Source organism: Camelina sativa, chromosome 11 (assembly GCF_000633955.1).
Source record: "Camelina sativa cultivar DH55 chromosome 11, Cs, whole genome shotgun sequence".
In the NCBI taxonomy this organism is placed as follows: Eukaryota; Viridiplantae; Streptophyta; class Magnoliopsida; order Brassicales; family Brassicaceae; genus Camelina; species Camelina sativa.
In genome coordinates this window covers 13,195,336-13,212,221 of record NC_025695.1, presented here as the reverse complement: position 1 = coordinate 13,212,221, position 16,886 = coordinate 13,195,336, and the positions used below count along the sequence as shown (strand labels likewise).

The 16,886-nt window shown below is 37.1% G+C and overlaps 3 protein-coding genes, 1 long non-coding RNA gene and 1 pseudogene across 4 annotated transcripts; 1 reads left to right on the top strand and 4 right to left on the bottom strand.

Annotated features, from left to right (window-relative positions):
* LOC104723154 (putative disease resistance protein At4g19050) lies at positions 571 to 4,359 on the bottom strand. Its single transcript, XM_019232265.1, has 2 exons — positions 968 to 4,359; positions 571 to 874 (listed from the first exon to the last, which is right to left on the bottom strand). The coding sequence occupies exon 1, from the start codon at positions 4,297 to 4,299 to the stop codon at positions 976 to 978; it is 3,324 nt and encodes a 1,107-aa protein (XP_019087810.1). The 5' UTR covers positions 4,300 to 4,359; the 3' UTR covers positions 571 to 874; positions 968 to 975.
* On the bottom strand, positions 5,806 to 7,372 carry LOC104723150 (probable disease resistance protein At4g19060). Its single transcript, XM_010441466.2, has 2 exons — positions 7,281 to 7,372; positions 5,806 to 7,068 (listed from the first exon to the last, which is right to left on the bottom strand). The coding sequence occupies exon 2, from the start codon at positions 7,049 to 7,051 to the stop codon at positions 5,984 to 5,986; it is 1,068 nt and encodes a 355-aa protein (XP_010439768.1). The 5' UTR covers positions 7,052 to 7,068; positions 7,281 to 7,372; the 3' UTR covers positions 5,806 to 5,983.
* LOC104723151 (cadmium-induced protein AS8-like) lies at positions 7,243 to 8,979 on the bottom strand. The gene is made up of 4 exons (XM_010441467.2): positions 8,850 to 8,979; positions 8,254 to 8,500; positions 7,844 to 8,068; positions 7,243 to 7,535 (listed from the first exon to the last, which is right to left on the bottom strand). Exons 1-4 carry the CDS (start codon positions 8,850 to 8,852, stop codon positions 7,501 to 7,503), a joined length of 510 nt encoding a protein of 169 aa, XP_010439769.1. The 5' UTR covers positions 8,853 to 8,979; the 3' UTR covers positions 7,243 to 7,500.
* Positions 9,218 to 10,524, top strand: LOC104723152. Its single transcript, XR_757301.1, has 2 exons — positions 9,218 to 9,302; positions 10,059 to 10,524. It is a non-coding gene; the product is annotated as an uncharacterized LOC104723152 (long non-coding RNA).
* LOC104723149 lies at positions 13,788 to 16,224 on the bottom strand (annotated as a pseudogene).

Genomic DNA, 16,886 nt, shown 5'->3' with positions numbered 1-16,886 from the left:
TATATATATATATATATATATATATATCTAGTGAAAATTGTATTGGAACCATTTTTAATAAATCCATTAAGATTATTTGCATTTGGTTTTTTTTCTTTTTTCTTTAACAAACAAAAATGCAGTGGAAAGATATCTACAATTATATTGGAGTTAAAAATTGTTACTATATGTAAAACTTCATGGTAAAAAATAAAAATCTGAAAATCTTGAATTGGACAGAAGATTTGTTTTTTTTTTTTCTTTTTTCTTTTCTAGGTTTACTGAAGGTGTCTGAAGCAAGACTTCTTTCTTGTCAATGAGAACAAACTCCTTCTCAACATAATGGTTTAATGATGCATTGTTCTTAGAAATCTATAAAACTCAAAAACCATAACCAAATTTAGAACTGAGATAACAAACAATCTCGAAATTTCTTAGAAAAATACCCATTTTTCAGAAAGTTACTCATTGCTTGAGACGAACTCAAATCGATTTGAAATTTTTTGAGAAAAGAAATAAATATGACATTGTTCCCTTTGTCTCTTTATCTGCGTATATATCACTATCGCAGATGAAAACATGAGAAAACTATAAAAATAAATAACGGGTTCATTTATTCATTATTTTTAGAGTTTACTTAACACACTACACAAAAGACACGATCACACAACACGAAGTTAACATTTTTAAAAGTTTTCGCATTACATGTTCTGTCAAAGTTCAAGACTTTGATCATTATTTCAACATTTATGGTGATAAATTATTAGCTTCCATTGGAAATTTTGATTCTTCATCCTCGTCGTGTGACGAAAGAACAGGGATAGATGATGTTTTACAGTGTTCTTATAGCTTCTTCTGTGGGCTGAGTAGGAGTTTGGGTTTCACACCAATAGACCTGCTCATAAAGAAAACGTTCAGTTAATGAGAAGAAAAAAAACAAAAAAACAAAAAAAAAAAATCAATTTTGTTAGTTGGTTGGTTCACTTACTTGTGAGGCTATTCTTCTGTAATCTCTTCTTTTGCTAGCCTTAGTTCATCTTCTCCAACTTTCAAATTCGGACATTTCACAATCGTGCATTTCACCAGATTCGGGAGTTTAGCTCCAACGGTCGATAAAACAGGCAAATCAAGAAGCTGAAGCTTGTTAAGCTTCGATAATTCTCCTACTTCTACTTCAAACAACCTCTCCAGCTTATCACAGAACTTAACTCGTAGAATCTCAAGGTTACCAGGAATCACGGGGAAGAGTGATGTGATGCTTGGACAACAATCTATGCTTAGCTTCTTAAGGTTCTTGACGATGAATCCTCCATTGTTACTGTGCAAGCTTTTTAGTAATGGAAGATTTGATATCCAAAGATTCTCCAATGATGATGATGATGATGGTTTCTCTTTCTCTTGTTGTTCATCTGATTCGAAGAGAATATTCATGTTCTTGCACCTCTCTACCCAACAACCTTTGACCGATCTCATCTGAAACTCGTCGAAGATGGAAGATACGCTTCTAGATCCATTCTCTGTGATAGAAACATACTCTGCTTTGGCTATAAACTCTGCACCAAGATTCATTGGGTTGTTGATATCAACGATATCTATACCTAAAGGAACCTCAAGATCAAGAACTCTGTATCTGTCGCCTTGATGAACAAGTTTCTCGTCTTTTTCGTGGATTTTTTCAGCTACTTTTGAGAAGATAGAGCCATCTGAATTTTTTGCTAAACATTCCTTAATTTGGCTCCAGTCTTCTCGCTCTAAACACGCTGAATTCGCGAGAACAATGCGTTTTGAAGAACAGAGGATGCTCTGTTTTGGCAACTCTGGAAACGTGTTTAGTTTAGTCCCTGAGAGATTGACCTCGCGAAGATAAGACATATTCTCGAATGATCCCTCGATTTTCTCCAGTTCGGTGCAGCCCGAAACATCGAGGATCTCAAGATATGTTAGCTTTTCAAGATTTGGAAGAGCCTTTAGCTTGGAACAGTTTCTTATGATGAGCTCCTTGAGGTTAGATAGATCTGAGATTTTGTCAGGTAACTCACCAAGATTTGTTTCCGAAAGATTCACTTTGTGGAGGTAAGACATCTTCCCAAAGGATCCATCTATCTTCTTTAACTTATTGCAACCAGAAACGTCGAATACCTCAAGGTGCGTCAGATTCTCAATGCTTGGAAGCTCTTCAATCTGAGAACAGTTCCTTAACAGAAGCTGATTGAGATTAACAACATCAGCGATCGTGTCAGCTAACTCTGGAAGAATTGTCTTTGAAATATCAAGGATCCTAAGCTCTTTCTTCTCCTCTAAACACACTTCAAGCATCTCCACTAAGCTTGTAGCACCAGAGGCATCAAGAATCCGAAGATTAGTCAAAGGCTTAAGCTGTGGCAATCTCTTAAGCCTTGTGCAGTTACGTAGCAAGAGCCGGGTCAAGGATGGCATCGTGCTGTAATCGGTAGTAGAGTCATTGAAATGAAATATAGGTAAGCGAATGATCTGAGTCTCTGAGAAGTCTAAGTGTTCGAGCTTCCGAAGATGAGCGAAGTTCTTGTTTTTGCCTTTATAGTCTTTCCAATCTTTAACTCTATCGAAGTAAGACTCGAGTTTTCGAGCTCCACGAATGTCGATAACTTCTAGTTCTTTTGTAGCTACATTGAAATTAGGCAGATCTTGTAGTTCAGAGCACTCTCTTAGGATGAAGCAACGGAGCATTTTTAGGTTTTCGATTGTGGAAGGCGAAGAGTTGATAGCAAGCCCTGAAAGGTTAAGACTTTGAAGCTGACTCATCTTCTTGAAGAAATCATCAGGAATACTATTCAGAGAACTTGCACCAGAGACTTCAAGAACATGTAGGCCTTTAAGACCCGTAAGCTCATCGATGTTTTGGATAAGATCGCAGTCCCTGATCACGAGTACTCGGAGTTTATTAAGCTTAGATAAAGACAAAACAAGATCTTGGAACGTTGGCTCAAAGAGTACAACGACTTCAAGATCTTGCATCTCTGGTCTCTTAAAGAACTTTCCAGAAACTTCTCTACGTAAACGATTTCCGCTAGCGATAATTGTCGTGATCTTCTTCTGCTTAGATTGAATTGTTTGTATCATATCATCGATTAAGATGATTTTACCAAGACCTTTTCTCTTGTCTCCTCCGTAAACTCTGTGGAATCCAAGACAAGATCTTCCAAAGAATCCACAATCTTGAAGATCTAATAGATTGCTCATTGAAAACTCTGGAACCACCATGTTGTCTTCTTGTATCTTCAAGATTCCTCTATTCATAAACTCCATCAAAATGGAATGTCCTTCCTGGTAAGCTTTTTCAACCGACTTAACTGGATCAAAATACCCTTCAAGCATCCAGTGCACGATTAGGTCGCGGTAGTAAGCGCATCCAGAGTACTTGTAAAAGTCCAAGATGTGCCAAAAGCAAGCAATGACTGGACGTGTGCTCGTATCCTCAAGCTTTAATAGCTCGTAACTCAATCGCAAAACGGGATTGTAGCGGTTGCGTTCTATAGCGTTCTTGGAAGCAGCAGCTGCGTCTAATGACTCGGGAGATAGAATCAGTTCTGTAAAGATCTTTCTCTGTTTTGCAGAAAATGACTTGATGTTGTCTAAGGACTTGGTTAAGACAACGATCGCAGCTGGTAAGCCTTTGCTCTTGCTTAAAATGCAAGACATCAAAGTAGGTTCGTTGATCTCTCGATGATCCGGCCAATCTTCAATGGTAAATGACTTAAGTAAGTCCTGAGAACTGCGGAGTAAGTTTCGTGACTCGTCTTCGGTAAGCGGAGTGACTTTGATCGTTATCGATTCTTTCTCCTCTCTTTCGTCTCTCCTTGTGATTAGAAGCTTAAGAGTTGAGTGTTCATTAAGAAACTCCCGGAGATTTAAGTCTTCCATTACATGGTTTTCAGTTGTCATACTTCCTTCATCATCCAAAATCAACAGAAGATTCTTCTTCTTGTTATTGCTCATCACATGCGTAACCTTCTCTTTCAAGCTTTCCATCGAATAATCAAGCTCATCAGGTTCTTCGCCTTCTTCAAACTCGTAAATTATTGATAACTGAGAAGCTAGGTTCTCGTAAAGGGACTTCACGTCTTCAATCCTTTTGTTCAGATATAACCAGAGGACATTGTAAATAGAAGATCTTTCTTGGGTAACACGTTTGCTGACTTCTTTTGCAAGCCATGACTTCCCTATACCAGCTTCACCAACGAGGAGAGTTCTTGAAGCGACACCGTCTGGTCCCAGTGATTCCATTATCTTCTTAAGAAACTCTTCTCTGGTTGTTTGATTTATCTTCTCTCGATTGTCCATCTCTATAAAGATAGATTGGTATCTCCACTTTTTTTTTTTCTTTCTTTCTTTCTAGTTTTTTTTGTTTTGTTTTGTCATCCTTCGTGGATTGATGATTCATGTATTTATACTACTCTATCCATATTCAATAACTTCTATATCAATCTATAAAAGAACAATTTGTATTCTTTTTTCAGTTTAGATTATTTATTCTGTCGACACGAAAACGCTAAGTATATTTACGTACTATATTCTTCCTAAAATTTCATCCTTTAACTATTTCAGAGTAACAATTATACCCACTTTTTCTTTTTGGATCAGTGTGAAGTAACAATGACTTTTGGAATTGTTTACTACACAAGTAAAACTTTTCTTATGTGTCTATCACAAAAAAACAAAAAGTTACGGGGTGTATTCAAATTGACATTTTAAGTGATTTGTGTAAAATTTACAAATCTTATGTTATTCAATCATAAATTTTAAAAAGTCTCCTGAAATCCACTGTTATTGAACTAATGATTTAAAAATCTACTTTAAAATCTACGGTTATTCAAAACAGTTTGTGGATTTGGATTTTAATAAATTTTTGAGATTCTGGAGGATTTGAGAGGATTTGTTTAGTTAAAAATACAAAAATCCAAATCTCATGGTTTTAGGTGGGATTTGAAAGAATTTCACCATAAATCATATCAACTTCCCTAAAAACTATCAGAATTCCAAATTTCTTAAATCCCGTCAAATCTTCCAAAATCATGGTTTCAATACACCCTCTGCATGTTAATCACTATACATTTATTTTCTGTGTACTCTGTGCTGCGGTCCATATATTGCTCTATCTATGTAGTTGTGATTTTGTGATACACGTTTAGGAAAGTGAGGGTATAGATGTTTAACTTAAAATATTGGGAAGAATATATGTGCAACTTCTCAAGCGAAAAGGAAATTAATATTCTAATACTGATTCATTACTTCTTTTAAAAGTGAAGTATTTTTTGAAAGATCACTATATTCTTTTTTAGAGCAATGATCACAGTTCATAAAAAAAAATTCAAGTTGTCATTTGAATCCAAAATTTTCGAAATTACTACTACAACTTGTAGGTATATGAAGAGTGTCTAAAATTTTAGAAACGAAATTACATGATTTATGAACTCTTATTAGAATATTTGTAGTCTCTAAAACCCTGAAGTTTGTGAAATTTTCAGATATCTTTCTAAAAAGGTATGGTAAAGATGGAAGTAAATTTGTTTTTGTTATGGTTCAATGAAGTTTCTCTTCTTTCAACTGGAAACCGAAATTAGTGATTGGTTTTTTTAGACGCATAATTTGATTATTGTAGTCTGTAGAATTCTAATCGACAGAGAGTGACCTCAGTTTTGTTATGAGATTTCTAATCACCACAGACGTACCTATGACTCTTATATATCGTAATGTATTCTAGAGAGGCATTGTACTATATGAAATATGATTATAAGGGTACGTACGTAACACATGTGAAAAGTATTATCTTAGAATTTGACACATTTCTACTGAAACTATTTAGTTACATTCTTTATTTTCAAATGTCAAAGGTTTACACTCCCATAAGTCACAACTATAACAGTTTCAGGACGATAAAACAATTTTAAATAGTAAGCTGCTTCAAATGTATCCTTAGATTAGAGAGCAATAGTTTGTAAATACATAGATTACATTGCTTTACAAGTTAGAAGCTTTTCTTCCTCTCCATGTCTCCAGTTTCATCCATTTTCACAGGCTCAATATTCGCCAGCATTCGAGCAGCTAAAGGAATACCACAAGACTTGTCCATAAGCTCTTGTTTGAATCTTCCCGGATACCTCGGTTTCACTTCTATCTTCAAGGCTGCTTTTACTGCATCTTTGTACATCTCCCACACGCTCTCTGCATCGTATCTTGGAAACAAATGCTGCAGATTCTCTTCTTCTCCGACTATCTCCTTCGCCAGTTGCTCGTCTCTGCTAGTCATGATCACTCTCCCACCAGACCCTTTAGGAAACCCACAAGAAAGATGTGATTTTTCCTGTTGACTCTTCTCATCATCGAGCCTCTGATCCCACTCGTTGTCTTCCCAAACATCGTCTAACACGATCAGATACTTCTTCCCTATCAGATTTGAGTGAAGAGCATACAATAATCGAGAGAGCTCCTTCTCTTTGACCGTCTCTTCCTCTGTTTCCCCAGCTTCATCTTTGCTTCTCTTCTCTTCCTCTGTTTCTGTTTTAATGTGTTCAAATATCTCATCTTGAACTCCAAGTGATCTCAAGATCCTCTTCACAACGTCTATCTTGGGATCTTCTTCTTCTTTTGTTTCTTTGCTGTACATAGACACCCATATCCTCGGGGTATAAGCTCGTCTCACTTCGTCGTTATTGAACACATCCTGACACAACGTCGTTTTCCCAACTCCGTACTTCCCAACAATCGCTAGAGTTTTGAACTCTTTGGATTCCTTTTGCTTCAGCAAGAAGTTCTTCAAGAACAAGGTCTCGTTTACGAAACCATGAATTTTGTGATCCGGAAGCTCAGAGCTTGTCTCCACGCAGTTCGCCTTAGGCCGCCTTTTTTTAATGGTGGTGCTGCTGCTACTGTCCCGATTTGGTGATGAATCGCCACCCATGGACAGGTTTCCATGCTTAGAGAAAGATCCACTCTGATTTCTAGACAACCATTTTGCATATTCTGTATCAAAAGATAACTTGATTGTGTCGAGCTTCTCATCAATTTCAGATGTAGACTTCTTAGCTTGTTCCATTAGCTCTTGTTGTGTTTCTGAGAAAAACCAAAATGGGAGGAATCTCAGGCTTTCAAAGCCTGCAGCTTTCACTTTGGGGTGACACATATATAAGTATACATGTCAACATTGTACATATTCAGAAGAATTATCTTTCTCGGCAATTTATTTATCCCTAGAAGTAAGGAATAAAGCAAATGGAAAGAACAAAAGAGAAAAAAATTTATTTGATTAAGGGCAAAGCATAAACCTGTGGTGTAACATTAACTACACTTCTGGTCTTTTTTTATCCTTTTGTGAAACAACTACTCTGAACTGTCTATGAGTCAAATCCCTAACCTCTTATTCATATCTCTGTAATTGTAAGACACAAGTGCTTCAGATTTGGTTCTGATTTGTGCTGAATATTTCACAGTCACATTCACATATGCCAATCATAGTAACAATCTAGAAGTGTGTGTCTCAGATGCTTAAGATCCTCGTGGTGATTTGTTGCCCTCCGAACCTGCAAAGAAAAATGATAAATTTTTAGTTGTTCTTTATACACTTCGTTCTAAATAATATAGGGATTTACAGTGAATCACATAAACATCTCCAATCTAGAGGTACATTAGCATGCGACTATAGTGTTGGAGTGCAAGTTAGTTATATGATATCTAACATAGAGGCAAGCAAATGCTCAGACTAGAAGGCCTGATTCCAGCTTCTATTTTGATATACTACGACTAACTTATCTTATCAATGAGAACGAAAACGGATAGAGAAGAACTTTGCACAGGGGTATAGCAAAATGCTAAGACTAGTTATATGTACCTTTGCGCACATGGAGAAGATGTCTCCCAAATTTTCCACAATCATGTGAAATGAACAAAGGAAAACTTTTTATGTCAAACTTATAATCTATGTGAGGCTTTTTGTTAAAACCAGAGCACATCTCACTGACTTGTCTCTGCAACTCCCCAACTTGAGGCATGAAATCATAGGTTGAGAGATTTTTACCAAAGAACTTGAAAGCGCCCTTTCTAGTTGCTTCCACAGCTGAAGAGAAAAATAAGAAAAATTTCAGGAGACATATCATTACTAACAAGACCAGTGCATTCATGTTGCATAAAACCTGAATTGTAAGAAACTTCAGAAATAAAAGATTTACTTGGTATTGTGAACACATATATATGAAGAAATGTGTGTGTGTGTGTGAGAGAGAGAGAGTAGATAGTAAATACTGTTATAAGGAGTTGCAAGAAGAAGATTTGTGGGGAGACCAATGCCAAGACCAGCAAGTGTAATGCCAACACTAAAACCAACACCGCAGCCTGCACCTACATAACCAATGACCTCAGGGCCAAAACCAGGTCCCCATCCGACACCACAACCAATCCCAATCCCCATACCCCAAAAAGCTCCATAAGTAGGATGAACAGGATTCCATTTCTCATATCTCCTAAATATTCCTTTAATGATCATCAAGACCTGAAAAAATTAGTAAAGATTTGAAAAAAAAAAAACAGAATAAGTTAACATTGACCCAAAAAATGATCCTTTAAATACCCAATGAACTTAAAACAAATCCAATGCATAATTGAATTAAGAAGCTGAACCAATGTGGATATTCAACACTCTCACCAACAAAAACATAAAGCTCCTATTTTCCCAACCAATTCTCTCGAAAACCCCATAAAATTGGAAACTCTTGTCAGGATAAGGAACCATCCAACTAAGTACTAATCAATAAACCAATTCCAGCTGAAACCTAGGAAAAAAAAACTTGGATAAACCAAAGAAACAGAACAATATCTACAAAAAGAACAAAAAGTTGTACCATTAATTAAAATGGATTTGCTATTTCAATTCTTCTCGCTTGTTTCGATCTTTCCCTTCCTTGTTCTCACCTTAGTTCGATCCCCTAAGTGCAAACAAAAACACTCATCATTCGATTTCTTTTTCTTCCCAGACGAACACAAAATAAGAACCACTCATCGTTTTACGTTAAGATTAAAAAAAAAATAAGAACCGGACCGGACAGACATAACCGGTATAATACAAATCCGGTTTACAAAACACAAACCACGGCAGCATCACACCATATACAGCGGCGTTCGATGTCTGAGTTCTCGGAGTCCGGCGTTCTAAACCCTAAAAGTTGTCCAGATTCGTCACCACCAGCTACTCGAATCTGGAAGGCTGGATCCAAAGTTCGCGAAATCTCAAGAAAGTGGTAGCACACGACACGATACTGTCTGGTGGTGATAGTGACGATATCAGTGTCGATCAGGTTAAGCCCTAAATTCACATGCTTTGGTTTTTGAATTAGAGCTAGAAAGGTTAGCAAAAGCTACTTCGGATCCTCTGGTTTGAATATGGAGCAGGAGCACGAAATCCTGTGTAGCCACTAGCCAGTAAAAGGAATTGTTTACGAGCAAATTAGGGATTAGAAGAATTGAGAAGAGTTTATGATTGATTAGTGGACAACAGCCAAAGGTGTTGAAGATAAAAGACGAGAAAACAATTTGTTACAATTTGGCAGTGTGGCTCTTGAATCTTCCTTGGTTGTCATGGATTGCTCGATCCGTGTCCAGAATGAGCCATCAATATCCAAACATAGTTGATCAATCCACCATCTTTGTTGAGTTGAAGCTGCATGTTGTTTAGAGTCTCAGTGAGTTGCTGCGTAGCAAAGCATTTCCACCCACATTTTGCTCACTACTTCTCACATTGCCTCGTGGATATTTTTGATGCAGAAGCTTCTTCGCTTGGAACATCACACACTTGTTTTGATATCTTTTAAAGTTCTCATTTCTTTGCTCAACTTCCTTATAGGAATTCTTAGTTGCTACACAGGGCATCTTTGCATCTCTTGTATCCTCAACATGCGTCCTCTGAAACAGCAGCTTATTCGGCTAACTGTTGACATCAGTGAGGGCTGTGTGACTAACAAGAGTATATCATATACTCTGAAATGGTTTTGATTAAATCTTTGCATCTGACGTTTCTTGCTAAATTGTTTGCTTCTTTTTGGTGCGAGGCTCAGTTGATCGTAATCCATCTCTTTGACATACGGCAGGAGTATCTCATAAGAATCCTCGATTTGCATATTTCGCAGAATCTTGTCGCCTCCACCCGAATATATATATATATATATATATATATATATATATATATATATATCTGGCTATATGGAAAACTAAGACTACCTCTCGGATGGCACGATCGATCATCTATGAACAAGCTTTGAATGATGGCAAAAGGAACTGTGTTTGTAACCCGTATGGTGGTGGATTCTATTAGGTGTTAATTATCTTCAGGGAGGAGGGCATCTCCATCAAAGGATTTAACCAAAATTTCTTAAAACATATTTTATTCTTAATTTTGGAAAAAAGTGAAATTAAGAACTTATTAAGAAACTTTATTATTACATGAGTCCATTGAAGGTTGTTAACTTTGGAGTCTTTAATTAAAATTTCTTGTTCTTGATTAAAAGAGATTTGTTTGCCTGATTCTGATTTTTCTTGTTCTTCACATAAGCTCCAATGCACTTGCATCCAACAGTAGAGAGCTCAAATGAATTCCCTGCAGCATCAAAGATCTTCATTAGTTTATGGACGAGTAGCTACATATATGGTGAGCTGTGACCTTCAAAGTTCCATAAACAAAATGCCCATCAATCGTAATGCCCTTCAAAGTCCCATAAACCAAATATCTTTGTGCAAAATTGCACACTACTACTTAAAGTAGAGCAAACATGATGAATTGCTTGGGGAGGAATCATGTTCGGAGGGGCCTGACCATAGAACATTTGTTGTCCAATACCAGGACCACCCGAGGATACATTGGCATGCAGGAACCAACAGATGGTGGCATTGCAACTGGCCTCACTTGGGAGAATTGAGCCTATTCACATCATGTAGAAAATCAGCAGCAGGAGATGGCAAATGAGATACAAATACTAGGATGTTGGATAACACAATTTATTTGCAGATGTTGTTGCTCAGAGCTTATAACATGTCTATACCTGAAACCCATTGTGAATTTGAAGTCTCAAACACAACCGAAAACAGAGGAAAGAAACAGAACCGCAATGCCCATCAATCGTAAAGTTCTTGGCTGTTTCAGTAGGGTGATCTTGCATATGTTTTATACTTGGAAAGGCCTTGACCTGTTACCATAACAACTGAAACCAATCATGGAAATGCTTAAGGAAAAATTGACTAATCTCAAAAAAGGCCAAACATTTTGAAAAAAATTGTACCTTACTTGTCAAGACCAAGAACATACAAAAAAACACTTTCAACCATCAAGTATTGTTCTGCTGCAATCAAATGGAACAAATGAGGGAAGGATTACATTAACATACTTTCACAGGATTGTATCCAAGCTCAATAGCATACAGTATCAATCGATTTCATAACCCCAACGGAAACAAAAAGACCAGCCAACCTAACAATCCCAGACTTTGACAACAAGTGAGAACTAAAATAAGTAATCAACATGTCAGAAACAATATTGTCTTTGGTCTGATCAACTTGAGCTGCATGCTAAACGAACGCTCACTAGTAGTAGCAATAGTTCTTGACATTGAGCCTGAACCAACCTGGTAAAGGATATACACAAGAATGGAGGAGACCACAATTAAGTATTGATTTCACATCAGCACACACACATATTAACATTCATCAAACACTTGTAAAAGAATCAGATTCTTATTCTAAATCAAAAACAGGGTTTCTTATCATCAAACTAAGTTTTCAAACAAACAGATCAAGTTCAAATTCCTAAACATCAATTCCAATTTGTAGAATCCTAATTTCTTCTCACAACCTTAATTTCGCTAGCATCAATTCCAATTTGTAGAACCCTACTTTCTTCTCACATCCATAAAACTCTAATTCATGTCGATCTAGAAGTGAAATCAAAGAGATCATCACCCAACTTTTTCGATTATTTCACCTCTCAATTCTTCGCTTCTTCTCTGAAGCTTTTGCCATCGATCAATCGAGAGAGACGAAAGAGAGAGACGAGAGAGAGAATAACAAAACAAATTAGAAAAAAAAGAAAAAAAAAAAAAAAAACATTTTTCTCCCCGCCAATCCAAAGTTGACATACATGGGTTTCTAAATGAATCTAAAACATCTTACATAACGATGGATGCTTAGTAAAATTAAGCTGTGTTTGACAAAAAAAAAAAAAAAAATTAAGCTGTTTACATTATTTTTATTCTATTTTATTATTAGCAAACTTATAAGATGCATTGATGGAGATGAGCAGGTTGTAATTTGTATGCATGCATATATGTACTAGCTCAGAAATAGTTACCGTATGAGTTAGGGACAGAGTTGTCTTGCTCGTGACACATACACTTATGCCACTTCAGGAGCCAGTTGAGAAATCTGTCAAACCTGGTATATTTCATTCTTTTCCACCTTCCTCAGGCTTAAATACAAATTGCTTACCATTAGTAAAAACTTTCTTACACGACTGTTTTATATTAATTTATGAAAAAATCAAATTTATAAGTTTTTCTTTTGGCTTTCAGTTTAAGAACTTAAAAATTACAAGCTATGACATTTTTTCTGTCATAGTTTTTTGGAAAGTAAATGAAATGTAGGGCTAAAGCAATACAAAGTCAGAAGTCAGAACAATACAAAATTTTAAGTTTTTCACACACAAATGCATGAGCTGTACTCAAATCAACTTAACATCTTGATCTAGAATTAAAATATAACACGAGTTACGAGTTGTTAATTCATTTTTAAAAAAAAACGTAAATGCTTTGTCGTTTGTAAGCAATTTGTAATTTTTTTAATACAAAAGTAGATATTTGTTGTTGCTAACTAGTACTACTAAACTAACTAAGTATATTACTGATTTTTGTCTCCTAGGACTTAAAAATATGAAAGTCGTCTACAAATGAAGTTCTTAAAATTGGGCAATTTGGCATGTTATTTGTAAAAAAGCCAAGGTGGCCACGTTTTGCCGACAATATCAAATTTGAAATTTCCATGAGAGAAGGGAAAAAAAAAATACTTGTTCGTTTTATTTTTGAACTATTTTATAATGAAAAGTTGCAACGACTATTGAACCACTTTGAGAAATTTGGAAGAGTTGTTGTCAACTACTCAACTCAACTGTGTACGCATATTACCATGAGTTCCTTTCGTAAATATACTTTTTTTTTTTTAGTTTTTTACTTGTATGGTGCTGAGAATTATTTTCGTGTAAATCACTTTTCATAAAAGTTAAAACTATGTATATGAAACACGCTTAGCTATATACAAAACTATTGTCGGTTGGATATAAGTTTCACCCTATCTTAACAGGCCTCCAATCTAGCTCATTCCTGAATAGTCAACCTAATCTTCAAAATCGTTGACTGACCAGATCATCCTTATCGGACCAACATAGTTTCTAGAAAACCCAATAAAAACGGACAATCCATTAAACGACAGTCTGCCAAGAGGCGATCACCGATTTTGCCCTAAAGCGGTACCACATCGATCTTGAGGTATGAGGGTGAGACGTCCCATCAGCTATAAATACCGAGGAACAGGCATGGAGAATGCATCAAGTAACCTGAAGCAGGAGTCTGGAAACAATCCGATTCTTGCACTAAGTTAAATAGTCGATTTGAGCATACATCATTATGTAATTAGCTGGTCGGCTTAAAGCAGGATATTTTGTAAACTCAATGATCTTTGACTATCTCAATAAAAGTCCTCTGTTTCGCCCTCTTTAAATCACAATCCCGATCTAGCAGTATTAGTCTTTCAACATTGTCTCTTAACAAATCCGATTATTCAACACAAAACGGAGATCTACTGTCTTTTCAATCTGAAAACACCCAAACCCCAAAACCAAAGCATAGAAAACAGAATTACACAAACAACACAATTATAAAATACTTCAAATTCTCTCACAAGTATAAGTACCAAATCAATTATTTTACCAAACATTCGATCAGATTGCTCCCATACACCGTTGGACCTGTGTTCGAGCACATCATTGGTCATCTTGGTCGGATCTCCAGATTCCATTTCCATCGCAGGGAGTGAGACTAATTTTTGGACAGTCATACTTCTCCAGAAAGGTCAGATTTGGGAAGTAGAGTTTTTTCAGCTCAATCCACCCGATCCTTAGCCTGGGGAGTGACGTGAGACGTAATGTTTCAACAGAACATTTTGTTGCCTTCTCCGGCAAGGCACCAAAACCCTTGAGCAATCTTCCTCCTCCAATATGAAGCTTTTTCAGGTGAAGCAGTTTGTGGGGATGAATCCAAGTGGGAAGTTGTTCGTGCGGAAACCGCTGCAGACTCAGCTTCTTTAACTGATCAGGAAGACTCTCAATCTTTTTGAAATCATCAGGCTTGCCAGCACGGACTGTGTTTAAATTCTTCCTCCATGTCACCTTCAAACTTGTCAACGCTTTGAGCATTACAAGATCCTCCATCAGTTGGTGCACACCGAGATCATCCCTGTGTATTTCAATGCTGAGCTTTCTTAGCTTCTTCAACCTCTTCAGCAACCTCATTGTGCACGCAATACCCTCATAGGCGGTGTCACTAACCACAAACCCCTTGAGAACCTCCAAATTGTTCAGTGCAGCCAGCCTCATGGGAATCCATTCCAACATATAGCATCCAGTCATATCCAAGTAGACCAGACTATGGAGTGAATCTATCCTTTTTGGAAGTTCCGTTAGGTCGGAGCATTCCCTGAGGTCTAAGACGATCAGCTTGCGTAGCGTACAGACTGAACTGTTGAGGCTTCTAATGGTTGAGATCCCTTGGAAACTTAGGACTCTCAGGTTGTACATAAATTTCAAATATTTCATAATCTCAGGATTCGGTACCTCGATGTTTCGCTTCTGAGTTCTTTTTCATCTCCCCAAATAGAAGACATGGAGTGACTTGAACACAGGCTTTTTTAGCAAATTGATTTGAGGCTCCGAGAACCATTTGAATGCGAACTCTGGGCGTCTCTCAGAAACGTTTAGTATAGTTTCGATTTGATCTGGTGATTGCATTTTCTTAGCTTTTGCCTCTGGCTGCGCTGATGACCCCTCCACAAGGCAGACCTTTCCCATCTCTGATTGTGTCATGCTTGGCTTCTCCATTGCATGATAGATATCAAAAAGTCCAATCTTCTGTGAGAGATGAATAACTGAAGAATGCACGAAAGGGTTCATCTTATAGCTGCTTGGAGCCACTTTGCGCCTCTCTTCCACGGGCTCAACCAACTTTTTGTCAGTGAATACATTCAGAATCTCTCTCACAGTTTCTTCAGCCCCTTCAACAGGAATAATCCCTTCTCTTATCCACCAATACATGAGCATCGTTCTATGAACTTCTCTGTTCTCAGGGAACACAGCGAAACTCAAGAGGCACATCTTTTTTACAATCTCCAGCTCCATGAATTCCTTTTCCACCTGTCTAAAAACCTCGAATTTGGTGAGAAGTTGTGCATTCTCGTGGAGGCCAGGTAGGTATACAATGCGTTTGCCATTATTATCTCCGGAATTTTCCTGAGAATGAGAATATAATGATAATGCTTTCTGTCTTGTTGGCTTGTCAGGCAACTGGGGAACCTTGGCCACCAAATCAGATATCTTCATGGTGATGCCATGAAATTCGGATTTTATCTCCTCGCTCAATTTAAGAGAACGCGTTGAGGACTTGACTTGCTTAAGAATTAATTCGAGAGGGCGAAGATGTTCAGAAACCTCTTCATGAACTTCTTCATGAAGTCTCTGCAGCCTTATCAGCTTACGTTCGAGAAGTCCAAGATGATGTTGTAGCATCGGAATAAACAGGTCCTCCCTAGACCTAGTAGAAGGAAAATCACTTGTTGCTAGACTGAGCTCGTACCTTTCTTCCTTGTTTTCTTTTTTTTTTGGAATTAAATACCCTTCTTTGTTGTTGTTGCTTCTAGGTACACGATATTCCAATTTATCATACGTATTATCGTGCAACTCATTCACGAGGCCCAACATTATCTGGACAGTTTTCTTTGGATCAGCCTTTGGAGAAGACGATAGATGTGGATTTTTGTGGGAAGCCATGACACGGACACTACACCTTAGCCAATGGTCAAAACCCTTTTCCTCACCAGCTCTCAAAGCAAACGCACTGAATATCAAACCTGCCTCCGAATCATGAAAACAGTCAAACTAGACGAAAATAGATGATTTCGAATCTGAAATCTTTCATATACTGTATGTAAGAAAAGAAAGAAAACAAAAAAAAAAAAAAAAAACAAACGAAACGCTACCTTTGCCTCTTGTAGTTCCTCCAGAAAGAGAGAGAATGGAAGCTATCTTCAATCACCAATTTAATGAAAAAAGTCATTCTTTATAGATTTAGTGGCCTGCAAAGGAGAGAGAGAGAGAGAGAGAGAGAGAAATGCAAAGGTTGACTTCACAGTTCACACGATTAAACTAGATCCAGAGAAAACATCTAACCCATTTCCCAATATAAATCTGATCTTCCGCTGAGCTTGGCTGAGATTCCGTAAGCTTGTGTCAATTGAATGCTCCCACATTTAGAAATGACTTTTTTTTTTTTGTTTTTATGGTTGAATATTGCTAACACAGTTCGATTTCAGGATTTTTGAATTATTAATTATTTCCACCATTTGCGTCTCCATATCATTTTGCGCATGTTATTGAGGATTATATGAAAAAATCACAGTGTCAGCCGAAGCAGGATCGAGCTACCAAGCATTATGACCAAATTATTTACTCAGCTCCTGTGTGTGTGTATAGTTGAGCTATGACCGGACATGAAAATGTTTGTTTTATGAGATCCCACTTTGTATACTGGCGTGGCGATAGGGGTGTTTGAAACTATTTTTCGGATACTCTGGGT

Coding starts and splice junctions, on each gene's coding strand:
- LOC104723150 (XM_010441466.2), bottom strand. CDS start 7,051: ATGGAACAAGCTAAGAAGTCTACATCTGAAATTGATGAGAAGCTCGAC.
- LOC104723151 (XM_010441467.2), bottom strand. Junction 8,069..8,253: donor TCTTGCAACTCCTTATAACA/GTATTTACTATC, acceptor TTTTCTCTTCAG/CTGTGGAAGCAACTAGAAAG. Junction 7,536..7,843: donor TCTTCTCCATGTGCGCAAAG/GTACATATAACT, acceptor TTTTCTTTGCAG/GTTCGGAGGGCAACAAATCA.
- LOC104723154 (XM_019232265.1), bottom strand. CDS start 4,299: ATGGACAATCGAGAGAAGATAAATCAAACAACCAGAGAAGAGTTTCTT.